The sequence below is a fragment of the Ovis aries genome, chromosome 21, assembly GCF_016772045.2.
Source record: "Ovis aries strain OAR_USU_Benz2616 breed Rambouillet chromosome 21, ARS-UI_Ramb_v3.0, whole genome shotgun sequence".
NCBI lineage: Eukaryota > Metazoa > Chordata > Mammalia > Artiodactyla > Bovidae > Ovis > Ovis aries.
In genome coordinates this window covers 39,846,129-39,874,123 of record NC_056074.1, presented here as the reverse complement: position 1 = coordinate 39,874,123, position 27,995 = coordinate 39,846,129, and the positions used below count along the sequence as shown (strand labels likewise).

Genomic DNA, 27,995 nt, shown 5'->3' with positions numbered 1-27,995 from the left:
AAGTTCCCCTACTGCCAAGCCCCTTCTCCTCATTTCTCCTAATCTCTCACCTCCCAGGTTAGAAAAGCAGGAGGTCCCAGGGGGCCGCCTCACAGCCCCCTGCCCAGATCTGCAGGCCCAGGCCCCTGCCCACGGCCCTCATGGGGGGACCCCAGCAGTAAACGTGGCACCATCGTCACCCTCCCCTTTTCTCTGGAGGCCGCTGAGGCATCCTCAGGAGCCCAATTCCAGCCTCAGCACACGGGACTCAGGCCTGTCACTGGTCTCCCCTGAGGCCAGAGCCTTAAAAGCTTGGAGATCATGTAAGGGGGTGCCAGCGATTACTGCTGCTTGCCTCTCCCCCATTTTCCTGGAAGTCGGGGGCTGCACAGGAGATACTCAGAAAAAAAGTCCTTTAAAAATGCCCAAATAGGGCAACCAAGAGGAAGGCCTGCTCTCCCTGCCTCCACCCCAGGCACCCTCAGGCTGGAGGTGGGTGAGGAGTAAGGCCTCCGCGCTTGGGCACCCACAGTGTCCCAGCCCCTCATCAAAGGAAACCCACTACAGAGAACCAAGAGGGTGGGGCCCTCCACCTGCCCCCTCTCACAAACCAGCCCTGGCGCCCAGGAAATGACGGGCCACTCCCCTTACTGATGAGACCCAGCAGACAGGCCCAGGGACTCCCAGAGGCAAAATGCAGATTCCAGGCCCCGTCTGCCACTCGGGGCTCCGCCTGGGGCTTCTGGGGCCAAGGGCAGTCCCCACCCCCCACCTGGCTCCATCAGTTTCTGCCCTGCAGGTGCTGCCCTAGTTTGCGGTTCTCCCCTTGCAGCACTGGTCCCAGCCCCTCCTCTACCCCCAACATAACCTTCTCTTATCCCTGGTAAGAAGAACCTGGATTCTTAGGGCCAGAGCAGCTTATATAAACCACAGGTGTCTGGGTCACAGGGCAACTCCCCTCCCCCAGCCTCAAGAAGAGTTCCAGGAGGCTCTGTGCTCTGCGGAGCTTCCTGGGGGTCAGGTTGGTGCTAAGTAGAGCTTTGGGTCTCAGCCAGAGCCTCGTGTTCCCTGCAGAACATGCAGGGGATGAAGGGGTCAGGGCTCAGAGGAGGGGGGCATGGAGGACCAGCAGGGCCATGTGGGACCTCAGCAGTGTGGCCCCCCCCGCCCCGCTCCCCCCCCCCACCCCGGACCAGATGCCTAGGACTCCAGCAGAGGTGCCAGCCACTGGGGCAATGGGGAAGGAGACAGAGGGCAGGGCAGAGGCGGGTGCAGGACAAGGTGCCCTCATGGGCCAGCAGGTTTAGGCAGAAACATACTCCAGAGACAAAAGTGGGGTCTTTTCCTTTATTGTTTGGGGTTTCTCCACATGTAAACATGAGACCCCTCCCACCCCATGCCCAGGTGCCTCTGGTATCCCCGTAACTCAGTCCCCACAGAGTCCCCTTTAAAATCACCAATATAAAAAAGGAGAGGGGGAGGGAGGGAGGGAGGGAAGGACTGACCACCTCCCAGGCTAGGCTGCTTCTTTCAGCTGGCAGGGACAGGCTGGGGGGGTCATGGGGCAGAGGGTAGCATTGGCTTCCGCACAGGCACGAACAGGCATTCCCAGTCCTGGGGAGGGGGCCCCAGCTGGGAGGGGGCTCCACAGGTCTAGACTGCAGACTGTTGCAGAGCTAGTGGTTATAAAGTGTGCAGGTGGGGGAGGGGGCGGATGGGTGGCCTGCGGGGGCAGGAGAGAGGACACGTCAGGATGGGGGAGGCCAGGGGCCCCCAGCTCCCTGGGGAGCCCCATCCTGAGGCAGGAACTAGCGAAAGCTGCCTCCCTGGTCTGGCGACCGGAGGGGCTGGAGGAGTCCACGTGCGCCTGTTGGAGGCAGGGAGGGCCCCATGGCTCTGCCCATAGCAAACGAACCGCAGCGGCTGAAAGGAGAGGCGACAGGAGGTCGAGGCCGCCTCCTGCTCCAAGGAAGGCACTTGCAGCTGGTGTGGCCTGGCGTGGTGTCGCAGGAAGGCGTGGCTTGGCGGACGAGGAGGGCAGAGGAGCATAGCAAGGGGCCCGAGCCCCCGCCTCATGCAAACATGGTCAGCTGTAGCCACTGCCGGGCAGAGAGGGCATAGAGAGCGGTCAGCCAGGGCAGAAGCCCCAAGTCCCACCTCCCAGCCCCATGGCTCAGGAGCTGCCGTCTCCTCCCTCTGTCAAGGGCAGGAGGGAGAGGGACCCTCCTGGGGAGGGGGCCACTCTTACCTCCTCTAACCCGGAAGCCCAGGCTGCTGGCTCCTGTGCAGGCCTCCAGGGGCCTGGACCTTCCTGCCCCCACCCTCAGAAACCAGAGATCCTTGCTGTGTCCGTGCAGGACGCAGGTGGCCAGCCTCAGGGCTGACTCTGAGGCTGCAGGCTCCAGCCCCACTCCGGGGCGGGGGGGCGGGTGAGAAAAACCCACTGCCCCTGAGTGCCTTCCCCAACCCAACCAGAGGAGAGTCCCACCTTAAACAAGTCAAAGGTCACCACTCCATCCAGATCGGTGTCCAGAGTTTTGAAAAACCCTGTGTGTTCAAGAAATGATGGGAGGAGGGCTTGGTGAGACACGAGTTCGAGGGCCAGCCGCACCTCCAGCCTCACCCTCCACCTCCACCTGCTGCCCGAGAGCCCCCTCCAAAGTTCCCTCCCTACTCCTCATCTCCTGGCACTCAGCCTGTGTGGACCCCCAGCTCCACTCCAAGACCCTCATGGGTAGGGGGCGCCCACGGGGACACTCACGGAACATGGTCTCCAGCCGCACCAGGCAGCACACAAAGTTGTCGAAGTCCACGGCCAGGTCTGGCTCCGAGTAGCGGGTGATAATGAGCTCGTACAGCTTCTTGTTGAGCTTGAAGCCTGGCCCAGGAGAGCAGGTGAGGCCCCAGGAAGTGTGGGAAGGGGGACGGAAGGCGGGGCGGAGTGAGCCCCCACCCTGGGCTCGGGGGCAGTCCTGGGCAAGTGCTGGCCCAGAGAAAGCTTGAGGACCCAGAATGCCCCACCCAGGAGCTGGCCATCAAGGCCCACAGGTCCAGTTTCATCTGCTCGGAAAGCCCTGGCCTCATCCTGAAGTGGGACTATGAGGGTGAGCCCTGTATGGCTCCCATTGGAGCCCCTGGAAGCCGGCTACACTTCTCCCTGGCTGTGTGGCTCCAGTATCCAGTATCTGAGTAGATACTTTTCTCTGTGCTCAACGGGATGATAAAAGACCTTATCCTCAGCAGGCTACAGTGAGACAAAGTGAAATGAGTGAAGTCGCTCAGTTGTGTCTGACTCTTTGAGACCCCGTGGACGGTAGCCTACCAGGCTTCTCTGTCCATGGGATTCTCCAGGCAAGAGTACTGGAGTGGATTGCCATTTCCTTCTCCAGGGGATCTTCCCAACCCAGGGATCGAACCCAGGTCTCCCGCATTGCGGGCAGACGCTTTAACTTCTGAGCCACCAGAGAAGTCTAGTGAGGACAAAAGGAAATGCTAACAGTCACCAGGAGAAAAAGGCAGTAGATGGCTGTTTATCACTTCTCCACCATTGCCATCAACAACCCCCACCCCCACCCACCAACAAGGCCCTGTGGGTGGGCCACTGCCCTGGGAACTGTCAGGGAAGAGACCCGGGGCCCTCTCCCTGGGGGCTCCACAGGTCCTGCCCACCCTCAGGCCTCACCTGCAAACTCAATGGCCATCCGCATCTCGTAGGCACTCATGCTGCCCGACTTGTCCAGGTCAAACTTCCGGAAGATGGACTGGGGTGGGGGCAGACGGTGAGGGCTCAGCAGGCATCCAGCCCTTCCTATCCGCCCAGCGTGGAGGGTTAACGAGGGTCGGGGGGCGGAGAGGGGGTGACCCACTGGGACACGTGGGCTCGGAAGGGCAGAAGCCAGGGTGAGGGCTTGGGAACCGGAGGCCTGCCGCCTGCTGTGACTGAGGCTGAAGAAGAGGGGAGGGTGCTGCCGGCAGGAACCACCTACCAGGTAATTCCGGATCCGGTTCCATAGGATGTTGAACTCCACCAGGCCCAGTTTGCCATTGCCGTCGCGCTGGGCGGCGGTTAAGAAGAAAACTCCACAGCTTAAACCAGACACCGGGTGAGCGAGTACTGAGCACGAGGGGAGGGGAGACTGGCCGTGGAGAGAAACCCGAGGGAGGGGAGGGGAGAAGCTGCAGGAGCCGCCCAAAGCCAGGCCTGAATTAGGGTAGGCTGGGAGGGGCGTTCACCGAGTGCCAGCCTGTAGATGAGGCCCTCCCCTGTCACTTGACATAGCCCTGCACCTCAGTTTCCCCCTAGTCAAGGGGAGGATGCCAGGAAGAAGGAACTGCCCTGTCCACACCTGTCTCTTTTCCTGTGCTGCTCCTGGGACGGGTCACCCAGAGCTCTTCCTACGCCAACATCCCAACCCGAGCCCTTCCTATGTGGACACCCCAACCCCGGGCCCTGCTCAGGAGGATACATCCATGAGGTTGACCATGCTGCGGCAGGACTCCACGCTGAAGCCCGTGGTCCGCAGGTCTTTGTCTGCAAGAAAGACCAGTCTCAACACCTCAACCCGACCAGCGTCCCTAGCCTGCCCCACGCTGGGTGCACTGGGTAGGACGAGGGGCAGGGAGGCACCATTCCTGTCCCCTGGTATCTAAAATCTAGCTGAGGAGGTGCATAGGATTGTTTTTATCATCAGAAAAAGGAGTTTAAAGTACTCTAGTAATCAAGCCGCTGACCCAACAGCCACATCAACACCACGATTAGATGCAGGTAAAAAGGAACAGTGTAGACAGAAGTGAAGGAAATGCAGCAGAAACATGGAGGGAAGGTGGTCACGGCAGGGCTAGGGGCTGCTGCAGGTCCTGAAGGGTGAGAAGAGCAGGAGAGAGGAGTTCTGGGCTGAGGGAAAACCATGGACACAGGTCGGAGGTCAGAAGTCAGAGGTGGGGGCAAAGGGAAGGCTGAAAGGCAGCTGCCTTCAGTTGTACACATTGGGGAGTGAAGCCAGGTACCTGTCACCTGCCTTCTGGGAGGAAGGGGGCTGGCACACTGGCCCTAAGGTGCCACCAGCCAGCTAAGCTGCTGCTTTTTTGAAATATCCATCTATTTATCTATTTGGCTGCGTCGGGCCTTAGTCGCAGCATGCAGGATCTTCCCTATGGCACATGGACTCTCCAGTTGTGGTGCAAGGGCTTTGTTGCCCCTGGGCCAGGGATCAAAGGTGGATTCTTAACCACTGGCCTACTCCCCAGCTAAGTTCCTAATCACACCAGGGCCTGGAGCTCAGGCACAGAGGATAGGGTCCGGCAAGAGGAATTTAGGAGGAAAAAGTGGGGTGAGCAGGGCTCTGAAAGGCAGTGGAGGGTGCCCGCCCTAGAAGACCGAGGGGTTGGGTTCAACCCAGGGTAGGAGAAGCCTAGATCCTGGAGTCTGGAGGAACGGGGGCTGGGGGTGTGGAGGCAGGACACGGGGTAGAGAGCAGCCTCCTAGGAATGCTCACGTTTGCTGATGATCCTGTTGAGGATGGTCCGCAGCTCCTTGACGCTGATCTCCATGTCCTGGGGGGGAGAGGGAGGATGGCACCTGCCCTGGGGAAACCCCTCGGTGCCCCGGACACCCGCCACCAGGCCCAGCCTACCTCCCCTGCCAGTTGTCTGAAGAGAGACTTGAAGTTCTCATCAATCTCCTCTTCTGAGAGCACTTGCTGGAGAGAGAAGGCGGGGAGAGCAGGTCAGGGGTGCCCCAGCCTGGCTGGCCTCTGCGCGGCCAGCAGCGGCAGGCGGGGCTGGGAGCACTCATCAGCTAGGTGTCACTTCACTTTAGAGCCTCACTCTCCTCATCTGTAAAATGGGAACCCAGCCCCTACTCTACTCCTGTCTAGAACTCGTGTAGTCTAAATGTGGAGGCGAAAGTTCAGCCCAATGATGAGGGGTGAGGCTGGATCCCTGCTGTGCGACCTTGGGTAAATTCCTTAACCTCTCTGAACCTGAGTTTCCCTGAGAGGAGAGATGGTGACAGCGCCCTGACACGGTTGTTATGGAGGAAACTGAGTAACCCAGGTAAACAGCTCAGCACAGACCCTGCAGGGAGCAAGAACCCAGGGGCCCGGCACCATTACTATCACAAAGTCCTTTGCAAGCTGTAAAGTGCTTGGCAAGTGAGGGATGTGTATGGCTCCTGCCAGGAGGGGCTCTGCCCTGCCGGCTAGAGACCGAGACACAGGACACCCAGGTCCCCATCGTGCACCCAGGGTTGGGGCAGGGCACATACCTCATCAGGGAGATTGGCCTGGACCTGGTCATCCAGCTCTCTGCAGAGGGTGGGAGAGAGAGGGGCCAGTCAACTTGGGTAGGGGCAGCGAGGGCGTGGTGGGAGGAAAGGGGAGTCGGGGGAGGGCTTTCTACTCACTGGGTCCCTGCGCTCTTCTCTGAGAAGAAACGCAGCACAAAGTCGCCTTCCTTGTTGGGCTCGAAGGTAGAGGGCACCACCACGTACTCCCCGGGCGGCAGGCGGAAGCGGGTGCTGACCTCCCGCAGGTTGATGAACTGCTCAGACCGGGCCCGGGAGGCATTGGCCAGGAAGAAGTCTCGCTTCAGATGCACGGCCGGCTGGCCCACCAGCTGGTGGGAAGGGAGGAAGAAGTGGGGGCTGCAGCTCAGCCCACCCTTAGAAGTTGCCCCCAGACCCAGACCTCAGGCTCCAGGTTCTGGCCAACGGGCCAGAAAGCTGGGTCAAGGTTCAGCCACCCGCAGGCGGCCCAACCCTGATGAGTCACATTGTCTGCTTCCTCATCTGTAAAATGGGTGGAAGAGCCTGCCTACTGCACAAAGGCAAGGGGAGGAGACACCACGGAGGTGAATGCAGACACTAAGGGAAAACCACTAGACCATTCAGGCATGACCCAAATCAAATCCCTTACGATTCTACAGTGGAAGTGACTGATAGATTCAGGGGATTAGATCTGATAGACAGACTGCCTGAAGAACTATGGACAGAGGTTCGTGACACTGTACAGGAGGCAGTGATCAAAACTATCTCCAAGAAAAAGAAATGCAAAAAGGCAAAGTGGTTGTCTGAGGAGGCCTTACAAATAGCTAAGAAAAGAAGAGAAATGAAAGGCAAAGGAGAGAAGGAAAGATATACCCATTTGAATGCAGAGTTCCAAAGAATAGCAAGAAGAGATAAGAAAGCCTTCCTCAGTGATCAGTGCAAAGAAATAGAGAAAAACAACAGAATGGGAAAGACTAGAGATCTCTTTTAAGAAAATCAGAGACACCAAGGGAACATTTCATACAAAGATGGGCACAATAAAGGACACAAACAGCATGGACCTAACAGAAGCAGAAGATATTAAGAAGAGGTGGCAAGAATACACAGAAGAGCTGTACACAAAAGATCTTCATGACCCAACCATGATGGTGTGATCACTCACCTAGAGCCAGACATCCTGGAATGTGAAGTCAAGTGGGCCTTAGGAAGCATTACTACAAGCAAAGCTAGTGGAGGTGATAGAATTCTAGCTGAGCTATTTCAGATCCTAAAAGATGATGCTGTGAAAGTGCTGCACTCAATATGCCAGCAAATTTGGAAAACTCAGCAGTGGCCACAGGACTGGAAAAGGTCAGTTTTCATTCCAATCCCAAAGAAAGGCAATGCCAAAGAATGCTCAAACTACCACACAATTGTACTCATCTCACATGCTAGCAAAGTAATGCTCAAAATTCTCCAAGCTAGGTTTCAACAGTACGTGAAACAATAACTTCCAGAAGTTCAAGATGGATTTAGAAAAGGCAGAGGAACCAGAGATCAAATTGCCAACAACCGTTGGATCATAGAAAAAGCAAGAGAATTCCAGAAAAACATCTGCTTTATTGACTACACCAAAGCCTTTGACTATGTGAATCATAATAAACTGAAAATTCTTCAAGAGATGGGAATACCAGACCACCTTACCAACCTCCTAAGAAATCTGTATGCAGGTCAAGAAGCAACAGTTAGAACCGGACCTGGAATAACAGACTGGTTCAAAATTGGGAAAGGAGTACGTCAAGGCTGTATATTGTCACCCTGCTTATTTAACTTATATGCAGTGTACATCATGAGAAATGCTGGGCTGGATGAAGCCCAAGCTGGAATCAAGACTGCAGGGAGAAATATCAACAACCTCAGATATGCAGATGACACCACCCTAATGGCAGAAAGCAAAGAGGAACTAAAGAGCCTCTTGATGAGAGTGAAAAAACTGGCTTAAAACTCAGCTTTCAAAACACTAAGATCATGGCATCTGGTCCCATCACTTCATGGCAAATAGATGGAGGAACAATGGAAACAGTGACAGACTATTTTCTTGGGCTCCAAAATCACTGCAGATGGTGACTGCAGCCATGAAATTAAGACACTTGCTCCTTGGGAGAAAAGTTATGACAAACCTAGACAGCTTATTAAAAAAGCAGAGACATTACTTTGTGGACAAAGGACCATCTAGTCAAAGCAATGGTTTTTCCAGTAGTCATGTATGGATGTGATAATTGGACCATAAAGAAAGCTGAGTGCTAAAGAATTGATGCTTTTGAACTGTGGTGTTGGAGAAGACTCTTGAGAGTCCCTTGGACTGCAAAGAGATCAAACCAGTCCATCCTAAAGGAAATCAGTCCTGAATATTAATTGGAAGAATTGATGCTGAAGCTGAAGCTCCAATACTTTGGCCACCTGATGGGAAGAACTGACTCATTAGAAAAGATTGGAGGTGGGAGGAGAAGGGGACAACAGAGGATGAGATAGTTGGATGGTATCACCAACTCGATGGACATGAATCTGTGTAAGCTCCGGGAGCTGGTGATGGACAGGGAAGCCTGGCAGTCCATGGGGTCACAAAGAGCTGGACGTGACTGAGCGACTGAACTGACTGATGACACCATGAAGTAACTTTCTTATCATCCTTACCAGGAGTTTCCCATATAAGACACTGCAGGGCCCTCTACACAAGCACCTTATTTAAGCTCATGGGAGCCCATGAGGCTTAGAGCTTAAACAACTTGCTCAAGGGCACAGAACACTCAGCCCACTCACTACCCTGTTCCCAACCAGGGTCCCAGATGTCCTCAGTGTAAAGAGTCAGACAGGAAGAGCCTTGTGGGTGTGGTTCAGGCAGGGCTCTGAGGGTCAAGGTTCAAATCCAGCCTCCTGACTTGTTACCTGCTCTGACACACAGGAGGACAGTGTTTGCTCTGCCCACTAAATAGTGGGCAGGGGGTGGGGGCACTGTGTGAGCCCCCAGAGGGGGTGGCGTCTTAGCTCTCTACATGTGGGCGTGCCGCTGTCCCGCTCCCTCTGGGCAGCATCGGGCCACGTGTGTTCAAGGGTGTGTAAATCCAGGTGAGTCAGGTGCCACACCTACCTCCGGAGGGACCTGCCGGAGAAATGAGGGGAGTTAGAGATACACGATTGGCCCAGGGGCAGGGAGTATGGTGTGTGCCACACAGGGGCCCAGAGTTCTTCAGATGAAAAGGACAAGATGGGGAGACCAGGAGGGTTAGGGATGGGCCTGGGGCTACTGTTGACTCAGACCTGTTTTCATGCCAGAGAGGGACCCCAGGAGGGAGGCCCAGGCGGGGCCCTCTTGGTCCCTGGAATGCCCTGCACCTCAGCTCTGAACCGGAGTCTCCAGGATTGCCCCCTGCAGGGACAACTGCAAAGTCCTCCAGCCCAGGGACATCAGACATCCACACGAATTTGCTGTCAGGGGGGCTGTGGGCCTGGGCAGAGGCTGTGACTGTCCTTTACCCCCACCAGGGAGATCCAGAAGTGTCTGTCTGTCACGAATACAGAGTATGTAGCAGGGTCCTCCATGGCCAGCATCTGCTTCCATATTTCCCAGATGGGGAGCTCACTACTCCTTCAGGGCAGACCACTTGCCCACTTCTTTCTGAAATTGAGCCAGGCGGTCTGTCTCCCAGGCATCGCTAAGCCAGAGGTCTGCCCAAGAGCAGCCTGCTGGCCTCCGAGGACAGGGAGAATCTCAGGATCTTCCCTTCTCCTGGCTAAACATTTTCCTCACTCACTATCCGCCTCCTGCGAAGCATTTTAGGCCCCTGGCTACCCTAGTCCTGGTGGAGGGCCTCAGCAGGTGCCTCCCCAAGGTCAGGTCTAGGACTGTGCACCTCAGGGGTGTGACTGGCCCCAATTGAACCATGATTGGCAGGTGTCACCAAGTCCTCCGGAGACCCCCCCCACACACACTGGCGCCCCCTGGCGGAGCTCGCCGGGAGGCCGCTTTCTCTGCCGCATTCCACGCGTTCCGCCTGCTCACCTCGTAGACAGCGAAACCTATGGTCTCCATGTCACGGCCGAATCGGCGCTCTCGACGGCGGTGCTTCTGCATGAGGGCGAGCAAGAAGCTGCAGCCTGACTCGCGACCCCCGTAATCGTCGGGGTCTGGGTCATCCGTCTCCTCCAGCCGGATCTTGAACTGGGGGTTCACCCAGAAAGTGGCTGCAGGAGGTAGAGAGGCAGGGATCAGAGGAGAGGCGGAGGAGAGCAGCCTCCCATCAAGCCTTCCCTCCTGCATGTGTTCATTCAACAAATGTCACTGTGTCCACCGCGTGCCAGGTGACATGTGTGCAGAGGGGACACACAAAGTCCCTGCCCTCAGGAGCTCACATTCGGCAAAGCGCGAGCAAGTCAGGCTAGTGAATGGGACAATTACAAAGAAAGCAAGCTGGAGTTGGGCAGTGAAGGAATCTTCCAGGTGACCTGTGAGCTGAGACCTGAAGGAGAAGGCCTGGGAAGCAGGACAAGGCAGAAAGAGAAAGAAGACCCACAGCGGGGGCTCCAGTGAGCAAAGGGGGTCTGGGATGGTGGCAGAGGTAAGAAGTGTGGATTGAATCAGGGAGTAAAAAAGACCCCTGACAGGTCTGTACTGGGAGGGGCGTGACTGGATTAGGGTTTTAGAAGGTGTCTGCTGTGTAGACAGTGACTTGGAGCAGGGGCAGAGAAAGAGGGTCTGCAGGGGGGCCACAGGGCTGATGGAGCCTTGCATTTCTGGCTGTTTAGTAATTCAGCTGCCTGAACCACCCCCCCCCCCCCCCCCCCCCCCCCCCCCGGACTAGAACAGCAAAGTGCTGGACAGAAAATACCAAACCTCCTTTTAAAGGCACCAGTAAGTCCAGCATTCCCTCCCCCACATACCAAATGAACATTAATCAAAAAGACAGATCATAAGTGAGGGTATAGAGAAATCAGAACCTCACAGCTGGTAGGAACATAAAATGGTTCAACTACTTTGCATAATAATCTGGCGGTTGCTCAAATGGTTTAACATAGAATTACCACATGACCCCGTGATCCCACTCCTAGGAATATGTATGTATGTGTGTGTATATATATGTACATATACGTATGTATCTCCAAGACTAATGACAACAGGTGGTGGTGGTGGTTTAGCCACTAAGTCATGTCTGACTCTTGCGACCCCATGGACTGTAGCCTGCCAAGCTCCCCCTGGCCATTCTTCCTCCTCCAGGCAAGAATACTGAAGTGGGTTGCCACTTCCTCCTCCAAATGACAATATATGTCCACACAAAAAACTTGTATGTGACTGTTCAAAGTAGCATTATTTATAACTGACAAATGATAGAAACAACCCAATTTAAACAAAATGGGATATAACCAAATAATGGAATATTATTCAAAAAAGGAATTGGACACATGCTGTACAACGTGGATGAACATTGAAGACATTATGCGAAGTGAAAGAAGCCAGTCACCAAGGACCACATGTTGTATGATTCCATTTATATAAAATTATTTTCTGGGACAAGCAAATCCATATGAGACAGAAAGTAGATGAGTGGTAGGATAGAAATAAGGGGGAGAAGTGACTTGGGAGTAACAGCCAGGGGTGTGCAGCACTTCTTTGGGGGTAATGAAAATGTTCTACAATTGATGTGATAATGGGTATACAACTCTATGAATACAGCAATGGCCACACTGGATTTTACGCTGTAAAATGGGTGAAATATATGGTATGTGAATTTTATCTCAATAAAGCTATTTAAAAAAAATAAAAACTGGGAGCCATGAAAGGTAAATAATGCCGAAGGACTTCTGTGGACTCATAGAGACCCTGAGTCCTGCCTGGGCACAAGGGCAGGATACAAAGTCCGAAAGGAGATCCCAGCAATAAAACTGGGAGCTCTGTGAGGAATGCCCGCAGCAGAAGTATGAAAGAAAATAAAACCACCGGGAGGAAGGAAAGCATTCTCTGAGAATTTACAACCATAAGCAGCCTTCTCATGAGCTTGCAGTTTTAATTCATGCTGCCCATGAGGTGAAAAAAAAAAAACTTGAGAGAATTTATTTTTCAGTCATGGCTTTGGAGTATCCAAGGTGACTGGCAGAAACACTCGAGGAACTTAACTTCATCTAAGAACTCAAAGAATTCCCACATACTTCTAGGTCAAATAAGCCAAAAACCTCTCAAGGCTGAGAACAAGCAGCCACAGTGGACAAACCTCATGATGGCTGAGACTGACACCATGATGGATGAAAAACAGCTTGCCAAGACTTCAGATGCTGAAATGATCGGACATGGACTATGAAAGACTAAGCTTACTACATTTGAAGAAATAAATGAGAAGCTGGAATATATGAACAAGAACGAACAGATTAGAAAAAAGCCACTAAGACTTCTAGAAATAAAAGTGAAATTAAGTATTTGTTGGAAAGCTTAACCAACCGCAAAAAGGAAAATTCAAGTGAATTGAGAATGGATCTAAAGAAACTACCCAGAATGCAATCTAGGGAGATTCAGAGAAGGACCATTTAAGAGATGTTAAGAGATCTAGAGGATTGACTGAGGAAGTCTAGCTTACATTTGATTGGCATTCTCAAAGCAGAAAATTAAGAGACTAGGAAAATGATATTCTGAAAGAGCACGGCTAAGAATTTTCTAGAATTGCTGAACAACATCAATCTTCATATACAGGGAGCTCAACAAATCCAAAACAGAATCCCCAACTCAACACATCATTGTCTAATTGAAGAATATCAAAGAAACACAATCTTAAAGGAGGAAAGACAAACATTTCAGAAGACATGGTAGATGGGCAGATTCCAGACTCAGACACAAGAGTGGGAGCAGAGTGAAGAGGAATAGCATCTCCAGGGAGGTGAAAGTAATGTCGATTCAAGATTCAGCATCTAGAGAATCACCAAGAATGAGCACATCACAAAGGCATTTTACACGAGTTCTGAGAAAATTTATTACCAAAGACCCTCACTAAAATAAATTCAGAAGGCTATATTGCAGACAGACTAAAAAGATCTCAGGTGAAAGGTCTAAGTATGGCAAGCAAAAATACTAATATTATGTGGGTACTCAAACAAACATGGATTATATCAAATAATGGGGATGATGATGGTGCTTACTTTAGGACAGGCAGGAAATAGTTCAGGATTAAAATGCTAGCTAAAGACAGCATCTTGAATAAAGAGAGGATGTGATCCAGCTGAAACATTTTCAGGTCTTTATACATTACACTGTTCAGGTAGAGGGTAAAGATACTGACCAACTAACTTTGGAACTTATTAAGCAAACTCTTATATCTTCCAAACTCATAGAGGGAAAAACTAGCAGACAGAAAAGAAAAAAAACTCACTCCAAAAGAAGGCACAGCAGGAGGGATGAACAGAAAATGCATAGTAAGTCTGCTGAACTAAATACAAATATATCAGTAACACTATGAATGCAAATGGATTAAAATTTCCAATCAAAGGACAGTGTTTTCCAAATCTGACCATTAAAAAAAGTCATATGCTATTTATAAGAGATAACTAAAACACTGAGCTATAGAAAGATCAGACATCAAAGAGTATAACAAGACATACCACAAAAACAGTAATCAACAGAAAACTGGAACAGCACAGCCACACAGACTGAAACAGACTTCAAAGTAAAAAGAATTACTAAGATGAAGGCGGGCACTGGAAAATAAAAAAAAGTTTAACTCACTAGGAACTTAAAACAATTTTAAACTTGATATACCTAAAATCATAGCTCGATATTTGTAAAGAAAAATAATTGACAGAAATAAAGGGAGAAATTGGCAAAGCCAACAGGGCGGTGTGAGATTTTTATTATCCCTCTTCCAGTAATTGATAGATTAAGCAGACAAAATAGTCAGTAAGTTTGATACTATGAACAATTGTAGAAGATTCCCTCTAACATTCAGAGAATAGTCAAGCGAACAGCCTGTCAAGAAAACAGACTCCAGATGGGGTTAAATCCCAGCTCAGCCACTTACTAGTGACTCTGGTAAGCTATTTAATTTCTCTGTGCCTCACTTTCTTCATCTGTAAAATAGTGAAAATATAGTACATCCCTCATAGGGTCAGTGTGAAAGTTAAGTAGATTCTATTCTAAATATTTATAGAAGTGCTTAGCCTACAGTCCACAACATGAAAGTGTTCGCCAGTCTTTTTGAGGACACCTGAATACTCACCCTGAGCCATTGTACCAGCTTCCGTTTATTTCAAAGTTATGACCTATATAGATCATATTTTCTGAATGCAAGGAAATTAAATTATAAATCAACAATAAAATAGGGAATCCCTGGCAATCCAGTGGTTAGGATGCCACGTTTCCACTGCACGGGGCCAGCCTGGCTTCATTGATTTTCCTCTATCGTTTCTCTATTTCATTTATTTGTCTCTTCTGCTTGCCTTGGGATTAGTTTGCCCACTTACTAGTTCCTTAAGGTAGAAAATTAGGCTATTGTTTTGAGTTCTTTTTAAATATAGGTACACAGTGTTTTAATTACTATCATATGTGATTTCTCATTTACATTATTATTTCCTTGAGGTAAACGCATTCTATGGGGCAGCATTACCTTGACACCAAAGCCAGATAAAAACATCATAAGAAAAGAAAATGACAGACCAGTATCACTCATAAATAGCAATATAAAAATCCTCAACAAATACTAGCAAACCAAATCCAACAGTTTATTAAGAAGATTATATGCTATGGAAGATTTATTCCAAGAATGTAAGAACAGTTCAATATAAGAAAATCAACCAGTGTAATACATCACATTAATAGGACAAAGGGGAAAAAAATACATAACCATCTCAGTTGAGACAGAAAAGGCACTTTAGAAAATCCAACACAAATTCATGACAAGAACATACATAAATTTAGGAATAAAAGAACGTCCTTAATAAGAAAAAGGGCATTTAAGAGCATTTAAGTAATATGTTCAGTGGTGAAAAAAAATGAAAGCTTTCTCTCTAAGATCAGGAACAAGATGCCTACTTACACCACTATTATTCAATATTGTACAGCAAGTTCTAGCTAGATCAATTAGTCAAGAAAAAGAAAAAGTAACCAAATTAAAAATGAAGAAAAAAACTATCTCTACTTGCAAATGACACGATCCTGTATGGAAAAGCCTGAAAAATTAGAATATTAGAATTAATAACAAATTCAGTGAAGTTGCAGATTACATCAGGACACAAAAAACAGCTGTGTTTCTATACACCAACAATGAAAAAAAAACCCAAAGAGGAAATTAAGAAAACAATATGTTTATAACAGCATCCAAAGCTGTAAAATACCTAAGAATAAATTTCACCAAGGAGTTGAAAGACTTATATACTGAAAATTACAAAACTTTGCTGAAACAAATTAAAAAAGACATAGAAAAGTCAAAAGATATAATACTCAAAGTAATCCACAGATTCAATGCAATCCTTATCAAAATTCCCACAGAAGTGAAAAGCAGATCCTCAAATTTATGTGGAATTTTAAGGGGCCCAGAAGCTAAAATAATCTTGAAAAAGAGCAAGGTTGGAAGACTCATACCTCCTGATTTCAAAACTCACTACAAAGCTAAAATAATCAAAATAGTGTGATATTGGAATAAGAATAAACAGATGCATAGACTAAAGGAATAGAACTGAGAGACCAAAAGTAAATCCATACCTAAATGGCTATTGACCACTGGGTGACAAGACCATTCAATGCATAAAGAATAGTCTTTTCAACAGATCCTAGGATAGCTGGGTTTCCACAATCAGAAGAACTAAATTGGGCACCTATCCCACACCATAAACAAAATCTAACTCAAAATAGGTCAACACCTAAATATAACAGCTAAAATAATAATGCTCTTAGAAGAAAATGCAAAGATAAATGACCTTGGATTTGGCAATGGATTCTTAGCTATGACACCAAACGCATGAGCAATAAAAGAAAAAATAGAAGATTGGGTATCGTCAAAATTAAAAACTTTGGTGCTTCAAAAACACTGTCAAGAAAATGAAGACATCCAACAGAAAGGGAGAAAATACACACAAACCATCTACCTCATAAGGCTCACATCCAGAAAATATAAATATATGTATGAAGAATATATGAGAAGACAAACACTCAATCTAAAAGTGGGCAAACGATTTGAATAGACATCCCAGAAAAGATACACAAATGGCCAATAAATACATGAAAATATACTAAACATTATTAGTCACTATGGAAATGCAAATTAAAGCTGCAACGTGATACCACTTTATACCAGCCAGGATGGCTATCATAAAAAAGGTGGACAATAAGTGTTAACAAGGATGTGGAAAAAAAAAAACAAGGATGTGGGGAAATTGGAACCCTCATGCATTGAAAGGAGGAATGTGAAACAGTGCTGCCACTTTGGAAAACAGATCACAGTTTCTCGAAAAGGTAAACATGGAGCTACCACACAACCTGAAAATCTCACTCCTACTTGTAGACCTAAGAGAACGTATGCTCATACAGACGCACGTACAGAAGTCTTTAGAGCAGCGTGCTCACAATACCCCCAAACTGAAAGCAATTCATCAACTGAAGGATGAATAAGCAAAATGCGGTATATCCATGTCATGGAAGATTATTCAACCTTGAAAATGAAGTATTGATCATCCTGCAACAGGAATGACTTTTGAAAACACAATGCTCAGGGGAAAAAGCTAGGCACAAAAGGCCACATATTGCATGATTCCATTTTTATGAAATGTCCAGAACAGCAAACCTATAAAGACAAAATTAAATTAGTGGTTACCAGGGGTTGGTGAATGAGAGGGTTAGGGAGTGACTACTAATGGATATAAGATTTCTTTTGCAGGTAGTGAAAATGTTCTGGAGTTGGGTAATGGTGATGATTATATAGCATTATGAATATATTAAAAACCACTGAATTGTACCCATTAAAAGTGTAAATTTTATAGAATGCAAATTATATTACAATTCTTAAAAACATTATGTATCAAAATTGTATAACTCAAAGGTACACACAGAAAAAAAATTAATGAAGTAAGAATCTGATTGAAGAAGTCATAAAATCACAATTGCATCAAAAAGAATAAAATACCTAGGAATAAATCTGAGTAAGAAGATAAAAGACCTATTCTCAGGAAACTGCAAGACACTGATGAAAGAAATTGAAGAGGACACAAACAAATGGAAAGCAATACCATGCTCATGGACTGGAAGAACTAATACTGTTAAAATGACCATGCTACCCAAGACAATCTACAGATTCAATGCAACCCCTATTAAAATACTAATGGTATTTTTAACCGGCCTAGAACAAATAATTCTAAGATTTGTGTGGAAACACAAAGATCTTGAATAGCCAAAACAATATTAAGAAAGAAGAACGAAACCGGAGGTAGCATACTCTCTTACTTCAAGCTATACTACATAGCTACAGTAATCAAAACAGTCTGCACAGGTTGCTTTGCAGCCCACTTTGGACACCATGTATTGTCAACTGAAAAAATATAGAAAACTGCTAATAAGAATAAAGGATTTATTTGGGTTCTTTAAACAAACAAACAAACAATATGATACTGGTATAAAAACAGACACACAGATCAATGGAACGGAACAGAGAGCCAAGGAATGAACCCACACTTCTATGGGCAATTAATCTATGACAAAGGAGTCAAGAATACACAGTGAGGAAAAGACAGCCTCTTCAATAAATGATGTTAGGAAATCTGAAGAGCTACATGCAAAAAAAAAACCAACTCAACAATTTTCTCACACCATATATAAAAATAAACTCAAAATGGAATAAAGAATTAAATGTAAGACCTGAAACTATAAAACTTCTAGAAGAAGCCATAGGCAATACAGTCTTTGACATCGGTCTTAGTAAGATTATTTTGGATCTGTCTCCTCAGGCAAGGGAAACAAAAGCAAAAACAAACAAATGGGACTACATCAAACTGAAAAGTTTCTGCACAGCAACAAAATGAAAAGACTGCCTACTGAATAGGAGAGAGAAACTCACAGGAGATCACATTTGTGGTTATCAGTGGCGAGGGGTAGAGGCAGAGAGAATTGGATGAAGGTGGTCAAAAGGTACACATTTCCAGTTATAAAATGAATAAATACTCGGGATACAATGTATAGCATAATAAATAGAGCAATACTGTATGTTAGATATGGAAGCTGCTAACAGAGTACATTCTAAGAGCCTGAGAGTTCTCATCATAAGGAAAAAATACATTTTCTTCTATTTCTTTAATATTGTATCTATATGATATGATGGATATTCACTAAACTTATTGTGGCCATCATTTTACGATGTATATAAATCAAATCATTATGCTGTACATCTTATACGATGCTGAATGTCAATATACCACAATAAAACTGGAAGGAAAAAAATGTCATAAAATAAATTCTAAAAATAAATCTGAAGAAAGCAGAAGAATGAAATAACAAGCAAGAAAGATTCATAATACGGAAAAAAAATACTATAAAGAATAAAGTAAAAAATCATTTTATTTTAAAGACTTATATTGACAAACCCCTCATAGGATTAATAAAGACAAAAGAGACAATGAATAAAAGAGATGTTATCATTGCAGATGAGGTATAGTATATTAAGGATAACTTCATGTTAATAATTAAGAAAACAAGATGCAAAGGATTAACTCCTAGAAAATAAAACTCCTCAAAATAGTTTTAAGAGGAAGTAGAAGATCTGAAAAATTCAATGACCTTAAAAGATACTCAATATCAAAAGTTAATCTTCACATAAAAGAGCAGGCCTGGTAGTTTTCTAGACCAGTTCCACCAAACATTCAAGCAAGAAACCATCCCCACCTTATGCAAACTCTTCCAGAAAAATAGGAAAAGACAGAACATTTCCCAGTTCACTTTGCCAGCCAAATATACCATCCATATCAAAACTAAATAAAGTAAGCATGAGAAAAGAAAACTATTAGCAAATCTCACTCATGAACGTGGATGCAAAATTATTATATAAAAAATTTATATCATTACTCTGTTGTTTTATCTCGGGAATGTAAGGTTAATTTAATGTGAGAAAAGTGATCAATGCAACTTATTGTTTTAACAGGTAATTTAAAACAGCTAATTCTAATTCTAATAGTTATTTCATAACATTAAGTTTCATTACTCTGATAAAAGGTGCATATACACACACACACAAAAACCTAGAGTAGAAAAGTTTGTAGTGATGAAATCTACAGTCAACGTTTAATAGTAAAAACTTTTCCTTTGAGAGAGGGGGGTAAGACCAGAACATAGTGAGTCCTAGTGGGCATGTAGCAAGCCTGGCCAGCACATTAAACAAGAACGAATATGTAACCAAAGTTATAAGCACTGGAAAAGAAACAAATTTATCATTATTGGCAGATGCTATACTGTCAGTTAGAAAACCAAAAAGAATACAGAAAAATGAGTAAAATTCATTACATTTTAACAAGCTTGCCAGATGTAGAATAAACGTAAAAGGTCAGCTGCATACTACAGTATCAGCAATGACCTGGCAGACGTCACTTAAAAAGAGATACTATTTACAACAGCAACAAGCTGATAGAGTATCTAGGAACAAATCTCAACAGAGAGGTATAAGCCCTTTACAATGAGAATTATAAAATTTTATTGAAAGACACTAAAGACCAAAATAGACACGGCACATTCTTGGATAAGAAGAACCAAGATTGGAAAGATGTCAATTCTCCCTGAATTGGTCTACGCAATCCCAAATTAAAATCTCAAAAGGGCTTTTTGTAGGACTTGATAAACTGATGCTAAAATTCACACAGATAAAACCAAAAAAAGAAAACCAGAAGCAAAGAGCAAGAGGAGCTAAGAGACTCTTGAAGAAGGAATTCATCCTGCCCAATTTCAGGATTTATAAATCTTAGTTCCACAATGAGGAATCAAACATGCACTGCCTACACTGGAAACAGAATCTTCACCACTGGACCACAGCCAAGTCCCAGGACTTACAAATCTATAGCAAGTAAACCAGTGCGGCAGTAGCAAAGAGATAGGCCGAGGGACAGAGAGGCAACTCAGAAACAGACCCAGCTACGTGGGAACTTATGACAGGGCTGGACCTGCAGGGAGAGGACAGACTTCTCAGTAAACGGTACAGAAAACAGTGGTCATCTATTTGGGGAAGAACTGAAATTAGGTTCCTGCGAGGGAGAAGAATGCTTGAACACAGAAGGCTGGGAGCCAGGCTGAGAACTGCGGGAGGGGGCAGGACACGAGAAGAGAGCAGCAGTGGTGGGTTTGGCAAAACCCAAGCGGACAAGGAGCAGCCGCGGCAGCGTGGTGGGGACGCAAGGTGGACTGGAGCGGGTTAAGCACTGAACTTGGTGAGGAAGGAAATGGGGAGGCTGGCCATCTTGAGAAACTTCACTTTGAAGAGGAGCAGAGAAACGAGCGGGGAAGTGGGTTCCAGAGGTAGGCAATTCTCCCTTGTGACCCGGAGAGAGAGGCGACGGGTGAAGGAGCCCAAGGAGAGCGGGGTCTAGAGCAGAGGTGGGGGGAGGGGTGCCCCTGAGCGGGGACAGTTCCGCCACTGTCACAGGCAGGAAGGCAGCAAAGACGGGCACAGGTCCAGACAGGCTGGGGGCCTTGGAGGTGGGACTATGGGGGTGTCCCGTGAAATCGGAAAACACTGACAGTGGAGGCAGGTCTGAGGAGAGACTAGGAACATATGAATAGTGGAATTGCTGGGGCCACAGAAAGCACACATCTGAGGTCTGTGGCTGTGATTTCTCCAAGTGTGTGATTTCTCTCCAGGCCCGGTCAGTGGTTCTGGAGCCGGTCAAGAGGATTATGGGTGTGCCAGGTAAGAGGACCAGAGGGAGCTAGAAGCCAAGAAACTTGAGTGTTTGCAGGGACAGCATTAAAATGCTGACTCCAACCTGGGGAGGATGAGGATGCTAACCTGCTAAGAAGAGAAGGCAGGGTGGGAGAGGAAGGATACCCATGGACCCCAGGGAAAGGCGACAGAAGGACCAAGGAGGGAGACAGCGGGCCAGGAGGAAGGCCTGAAGGAGGAGTGACAGGAGGTGGCCAGGCTGCAAGGAAGTCTCCTCTGTCCGCACCCTGAGCTCAGGTTCCAGCAAGGCAATCAAAGGTGGCTCTTGGGAATTTACACTTTTTCATCCTCAAAGCAAATTTGCAAAACTACCCCTATCTTACAGGTGAGGAAACAGGCTCAGAGAGAAGATACGTCTTGTCCAGGGCAGCAGGGCCCAGGACCCCACCCCCCAGGTCACCTGGGTAGTTGCGGCAGCCCCCCGCGGTGCTCCCCCGCCGCCAGGTGCCCTCGTACAGGGTGGTGTTCCAGTTGCGGAACCTCTGGCTCTTGAGTGCGTCAGGCGTCAGGTTGCAGATCTCCAGGCGGGTGAATTCACGCATGAAGTCTCGGAATGACATCCTGGGGGGGTCGAGGTGAGAGTGAACCAGGGTGCCCAGGCGGGGCATCGAGAGACATGGCACAGCTGGCTTTCTGGGGGGGGGGGCTTGGGAGCTGGGGTGCCCACTCAGACTGAGGAGGGGGCTGCTCACCAGAACTCCCCATCCTCCATCTTGATCCGGAGCTGCTCCCGCACATAAGGGTCCACGCCGTTCCACTCTGAGGAGCTGCGGGAAAAGGGCACTGCCAGGGGCTGGCGGCCACCAACCTGCCCAGCCTCTATCCCTGGGGCCTGTCCTTCCCTGGCCCGGCTCAGGAGGCCTCCACAAGGTCATGTCCAGAGACCCCAGTCCCAGGGGTTATCTTCTGAGGGCCGGGTCAGACGCTCCGAGGATGCTCATAGGAGGATGCACAGCCGCCCACATGCACAGCCTGAGCTTTGCCAGGGCAGTCCCCAGACCCAGTCACACACAGATGGGCCCCTGTGTTCAAGCCTGAGTCCACTGTGGGCTGGCAGAGACCCCAGCAGAAATGCCAGTGGCACTGAACAGTCTTCCCAGGCCTCCCCAGCCAGCGTCCACGGCCCCTCACCCGTCACTCCAGGCTCCCGTCCACTCCACCTCGCCCCAGGGGTTCCGCATCCGGATCAGGTTCACCATCTGGCCCTGGTAGTTCACCTGTTCCCCAGAGCTCACGTCAGTGTCTGCTTCTGGCACACACTTTAACACCCCTTCCCGCCACCTCATCCTCGCAGAGCCCAACTCAGTACCCAGCACCCACCATTGGAAGCACAGCTGAGAAGCCTGTCTGGGCATAAACTGCTGAGAGAGGCAATTCTACACACAAAGTACAGTAAATTAGGGTGGGACAAGATAACCATCTTTGGGCGAGAGTCCCTGGGAGATAGGAAAGGTGCTGCTGAAGGTCACGGGGAGAGTCGGCCTCTCCCACAGCCTTGGCCACAGGCCAGAGAGGCAAGGAGGCTGGAACCACCCTTTGGGGAAGACCTCCACCTGGGGCGGTACCTGCTTGGCCCCAGTCACAGAGTAGGCGTGACCCTTCACCAGCTTCTTGAAGGTGACAGCCTCCATGTCCAGAATGCTGGAGATCTGCAGAAAGACACATGGGCTGTGGCTGCTGTCCCCACCCCCATTCAGGAGATGAGCCCCGAGTCTTGGCTTTCCCTTGCATACACCCACAGTTACTGGGAGCGATGGGCAGGACCCCTGACCCCTTCTCAGTCCCTGGAAGGAGGAGCTGCTGGCTACTCCACCAATGTTACTGCTGGTGAGGGGGCCTGTGCAGCCCACTGACACTGCTTTTGGCCAGAGCTGGCCAGACCCTGGGCAAACACGCGTGAACACAAACATACAGCCATGCAAAGCCCCTCCCCTCACCCAGGAGCCACGAGATCCTCAGAGGACCTCATGTGGAGGGACTCAGGGAGGCGGAGAAGAGGGGTGAGCAGAGACTAGAGTCGGGTAGGCTGGGGAAGAGCATGGCGGCAGCGTTAGAGTGGAGAATGCAGTGATGGTGGGGGTGGAGGCCGAGATCAAGGATGAGGGAGGTCCGAAGATAAGTCGGGGAACAGAAGAGCAACCGAAGGAACGAATGGGGAGTCTGGGGCCCACAGGAACTGGGACTCAGGAGGAGCTGAGGCCAGGCTGTGAACTGGACAGTGCATGGGCATGGCCCCTCGTGACAGGAAAGAGGAAGTCGGAAAACATGCTGAGGTCTGAGGTTTTGGGGACCAGGAGGAAGCCAGGCATGGAGGTGGAGGACAGGACCGAGGTGATGAGCGAGGCTGGGTGAGGATCTGGGGATGGTGTGAAGCAAAGGACAGGGTCTGGAGCCAAGCCCGTGGCAAGTCTGAGGCTGGGCTGAGTAGAGAGAAGGAACCGCTAGGAGACTCAGGGCCCGGGATGGGGGAGGCACTTACATCGATGGAGCAGCCCAGCAGGGAGCCGCGCTCCAGGGCCTTGAGGATGATGTTGTAGAGGTCGCTGGGCGCCTTCCGCAGTTCATACCACTCGGTGACTCCGCCGGTGAAGTCCTCAAAGCCCTCAGACGTGCTGCCTCCTGAGAGGGCCTCGTAGCTGCCATTCACCCTGTGGGCGGCCCAGGTCAGCACTCTGCACCGAGCAGGACCCCCAACCCAGGTGTGGCCTGGAGCTGTCCCTGGGCCCCCACTCACTTGGCATATGCCTTCTCCAGCAGGGCGCTCCAGAACTCGTTGCCTTGGGCAGAGTGCACGAACACCAGCTTCCCGTCCTTGGTGGGCAGCAGGTCATCCACCACCACATCTACCCACTCACCAAACTGCCACAGCTGGGGGAGGAGGGGCACGGTGAATCCCTGCTTTGAGATCCCTCCGGCCTAAGGTCAGGCCTCAGCAGCTCTGCCACTCACTAGATACCTGATTCTAGGCCATGCATCCTAGACACAGGGATCTGAGCAAGTCGTCCTCTCCGGGCCTGTTTCCCCCTCCACAAAAGGGAACAGTAATGCCTTCCTAATGGGAAAACTAAACAAGATTAGGAAGGTAACGCTTGCAAGGCAGCATTGTTCATATTTTTGAAACAGACCAAGGTGCCTCTTCAGGTACAGAGATGTTGCAAAGCCCTTAAACCTTGACTCTACCATGACCCCAGGCTTTCCCCCTCCCACCATTCTATGCCAGGGTGTGTGTGTGTGTGTGTGTGTGTGTGTGTGTGTGTGTGTGCGCGTGTAGGGAGTGGGATACCTAGGTAAATTAGATGTGGAATGAAAATGCGGGTGTGTGCATGTGTGTGTGTAGGGGGGGTGGGGATACATAGGTAAATTAGGTGTGGAATGAAGACGCGGGATCTAGATCCTTCAACCCCAAGGAGGACAGGATTCCCACAATCGCGGGCTTGCTTCAAAGATGCCTTGAAAGGCAAGTTTCCCAGTGGAGGGAAGGACTTCCCCCTATTCCAGGCCAAAAGTGACTCTGTGCTACAGCACTGGGGGCCGTGAGTGTGCGAAAGGGAGGAGGTGCACCCACAGCACCGTGGAGAAAGTGAACGGGCTAATCAGAGGCTGCGGAGGAACGGATTGGAGGAGTACGAGGAGAGGGTGGGGAAAGGGCAGCGAGGCTACGCCCCTGCGGACCAGCGCGGGCAGGTGCCTCACTTGGCCCCAGTAGTTCGCGCTGCACTGTGGGTCCCGCAAGTCAAGCCATATGCGCCAAGGCGGGTGAGGATGAAGTAGGGGGCAAGGCGCTCCGTGACCAGACGGAAGGAGAGGACACCGGCGCCAGAGGTTCTCACCCAGGGTTACTGGCGTGTCTCTTCCCCAAAACGAGCCTACTGAGAATTCATCAGTGTAATTTGAAAAGTGGGTCCTGTGCGCAAAGAGCATCAGGAAAAGCTGCTTTAAATAAACTTTATCCAGAGTCTTTCTTTTCCGCAGGGCTCTCTCAGTGGCTGGAGACTGACTTGAGCGCAGGAGGAGTTGGGGGTGAGGGGGTCGGGGAGAGACTGAGGCCAAGGGTGTAGATGACCACAGGTGATGGCCGATTTTCCCCAGAAGAACACTATTTTTCAGACAGGGAAACAGACCTTGGGGAGGAAAAGGGTTTGTCCCACAGGACATAATCCAGAGAATTTTCTCCTCTTCTAAACACTTTTTTTTCTCTAGTGTGCACAACCAGCCAGGAAGATTGCCAGCTGAAATACCTGCCCAACCATTTCACACACGATAGATTCTCACACATGACAGACTTGAGATGGAATCAAGAGGTCAAATACTTTCGGGGAGGTAGGGGAGCTGGCCCCGCAAGGTGCGGCCCTGAGTCACCCTAACTTCAGGGTCCCCCAGCCCATCTCCGTTGCCTGCTACCCCTCTCTCCCTCACCGCCCCTGTCTTTGTCCAAGGCGCATGTGGGGCTCCTCACCTGGAAATGGAAGATGCCCGCGTAGCCATCCTGGAAGCTTTGTCCATGTGGAACTACTCGGTGCAGGAGCGTGTCATTGAGGGTAAGGGAGGCGATGGCAGCCAGAAGCCAACAGTCCCCTGGGATGGGAAGGATCCATGTCAGATCTACTCTTCGCCCAGTGAGTGCCATACTGCGGAGAACCTGGGACTCCCCAGGCAGGGTACCCCTCAACTTACAGAAAAGACCCAGGAATCTGGGCAAACCAGCCCCAGCACTGAGAGCCAGAACCTGCTCGGGCTTGTAGGAGGGAGAGGCTGAGGCAGAGCAGGAAGGAACGGGCACAGGGAACTACGGAAAACACACTCGGAATCCCCCAGGGCCTACCCAGTGCGCCCTGGCAGATGTCTGTGCGGGTGGCTCCATCCACGATGAACTGGGGGTTTGAGAACAGCTCCTGCAAGAGACCCAGAGTCCTGTCTCTGGGCCAGCCCCTCCTAGAAACTGGAACCCAGCCATCCCAGACCCCACTCGAGGGACCTGGGGTCCTATTCCCACTCCTCACTCAGGAAGGGGGTAAACTGAATCCCATCCAGGGTGGCCCCTCTCACCGTGGGACGCTTCCACTTGATGCCATAGGTTTTGGAGGAGTTGGGGCCCAGCTCCTTGAAGCCCAGGCTCTGGGGCACTGGGGGGAAAGCCTCATCACGGAAAAGGGCCCCCCTTTGCAGGCAGTGAACCCGCAGCTGCTCGTAATCCTGGCCCAGGTACTTGATGGCATTTTCATGGCGGCCCAGGCCCAGCTCCTTGGCCCGCTGCTTCTGCACTTGTGCAGACACCCCGGTGCAGTACACCGGAGTGATGAACTCCTCGGCCATCCTGTGGGACAGAGGGGCCCTGCTTAGAACCCAGGCCTTCCCAGGCCTAGAGCTGGGGCTCCTATCTGCTACCACTGCTCTCTGACCCGCTGCCATCCTTTCTCCCCAAGCCTGTGGTTTCCCCACCTCCTCACTAAATTAGGGCTGGCAGCCATACCTCTCTGCTCCCAGAATCCACCAGAGGGGGCTTCCCATCCCCCAGGTGCGCTGGCCACCACCTCCCTACCCCCACCCAATGCTACCACCTCTCCTTTCCCAGACTCCCATTGTCCCGGGTCTGCAGGCCTGCGGTCAGCCAGTCAGGTGGGGAAGGGCGGGGCCCGAGATAATAGCACAAGGAACGAGGAAGGTGGGAGACCCCGAGGCAAATCCTCTTTGAATGCCCCTCTCCCCAGCCTAGCCAAGCTCCTAGGCACTGGCCCCTTTCCCAGCTTGGGGGCTGATAAGCCCAGGCAGTCCGGGGTTCCCCTCCCCAGGCTCCTGAGACGGGTTGAAGGATCAGGGAGGCTCGGCCTCAGTCCTTTCCCCTCCCGCCAGCCCCCAGCCCAGCCTCTGGAGACAGTGAGGAACGCAGCCTGGGGCGGGCTCCGGAGCCTTGCGGTTCCCGAGCACCCGCCCCGTCGCAGGCACTCAGAGAGCCCGGGGGAAAGGCAGCCCCGCAGCCGGGATCCAGGCCAAGCTGGGGGAACGCCGGGCCGGCCTCACCCTCCTTACCTGGGGGAAGCGTGTTGGGGGGTCGCTGCGGTCCCTGCGCTGGCTTCCCGGGTGGCAACTGAGGACAGGGCCCAACCAGGAAGAGCGCTCCTCCCCGCCCTCCTCCGCCCCTCCCTTCTCTCCTCCTGGGGCTTCCACCCCGCTTCCTCTCCGCTCTCCCTTCTCTCCGGGCACCTTCTCCGACGATCTCTCTTAACTCACGGTATCTCCCCGGCCCTCCTCCGCAGACGCCGGGCCAACTCCGCGAGAGGACAAATTAGTCAAAGGCAGATTCGTCCCCGGGGAGGGGCCAGCGCCTGTCGGGGTGGGGAGGGCTGGGGCCCGGACGCCAGGGCAGCGCAGGGGAGCGGAGGGGGAGGACGGACAGGGAGTATTTTTAACCAGGGGCAGCAGCTCGAGTTGCAGGGCTGGGTGGCCCCACCCCACGCGGCCGCCCCGGAGGGCATTCCCGGGAGTCCAGCCCCTCGGCGCCACCTCCCGCAGCCCGGGGTCCGTCCCCCCTCCCCTCGGCAGAGCCGCAGCTGTCCCCCCACATGGCCCCCGCCCCGCGCGTCCCTAGCGCGGGGCCGAGATTACCTCGGGCTATGGCAGCTGCTCGGAGGAGGGGCCGGGCCGGAGGCGGGCAGACCCCTGCCGGACGCTCTGCAAACGGCAGCCCCACCCCGCCGGTTCCCCGCCGCAGCCCGGTTCCTGGGCAGGGCCCTCTCCCCACCCCCACCCCGCCCCCGCGCCCCGGGGCGCAGGCTCCCGGTGTTGCCACCCCGCCTTAGCGGCTCGCGGCATCCAGGCGGGGCTCGGGGAATCTG

At 50.6% G+C, this 27,995-nt stretch overlaps 1 protein-coding gene across 7 annotated transcripts; it reads right to left on the bottom strand.

Moving 5' to 3' along the window:
• Window positions 1–1,312: 1,312 nt before the first annotated feature.
• On the bottom strand, window positions 1,313–27,853 carry CAPN1 (calpain 1). 7 transcript variants are annotated; one of them, XM_015102889.4, is made up of 22 exons: window positions 27,766–27,853; window positions 26,209–26,476; window positions 25,985–26,054; window positions 25,619–25,737; window positions 23,897–24,030; window positions 23,642–23,810; window positions 22,728–22,811; window positions 22,294–22,379; window positions 21,855–21,929; window positions 21,563–21,723; window positions 10,284–10,465; window positions 9,372–9,383; window positions 6,383–6,594; window positions 6,245–6,284; window positions 5,613–5,678; window positions 5,475–5,532; window positions 4,446–4,510; window positions 3,966–4,034; window positions 3,662–3,740; window positions 2,741–2,857; window positions 2,468–2,526; window positions 1,313–2,078 (listed from the first exon to the last, which is right to left on the bottom strand). In XM_015102889.4, exons 2-22 carry the CDS (start codon window positions 26,473–26,475, stop codon window positions 2,052–2,054), a joined length of 2,151 nt encoding a protein of 716 aa, XP_014958375.1. In that variant the 5' UTR covers window position 26,476; window positions 27,766–27,853; the 3' UTR covers window positions 1,313–2,051.
• Window positions 27,854–27,995: the final 142 nt, after the last annotated feature.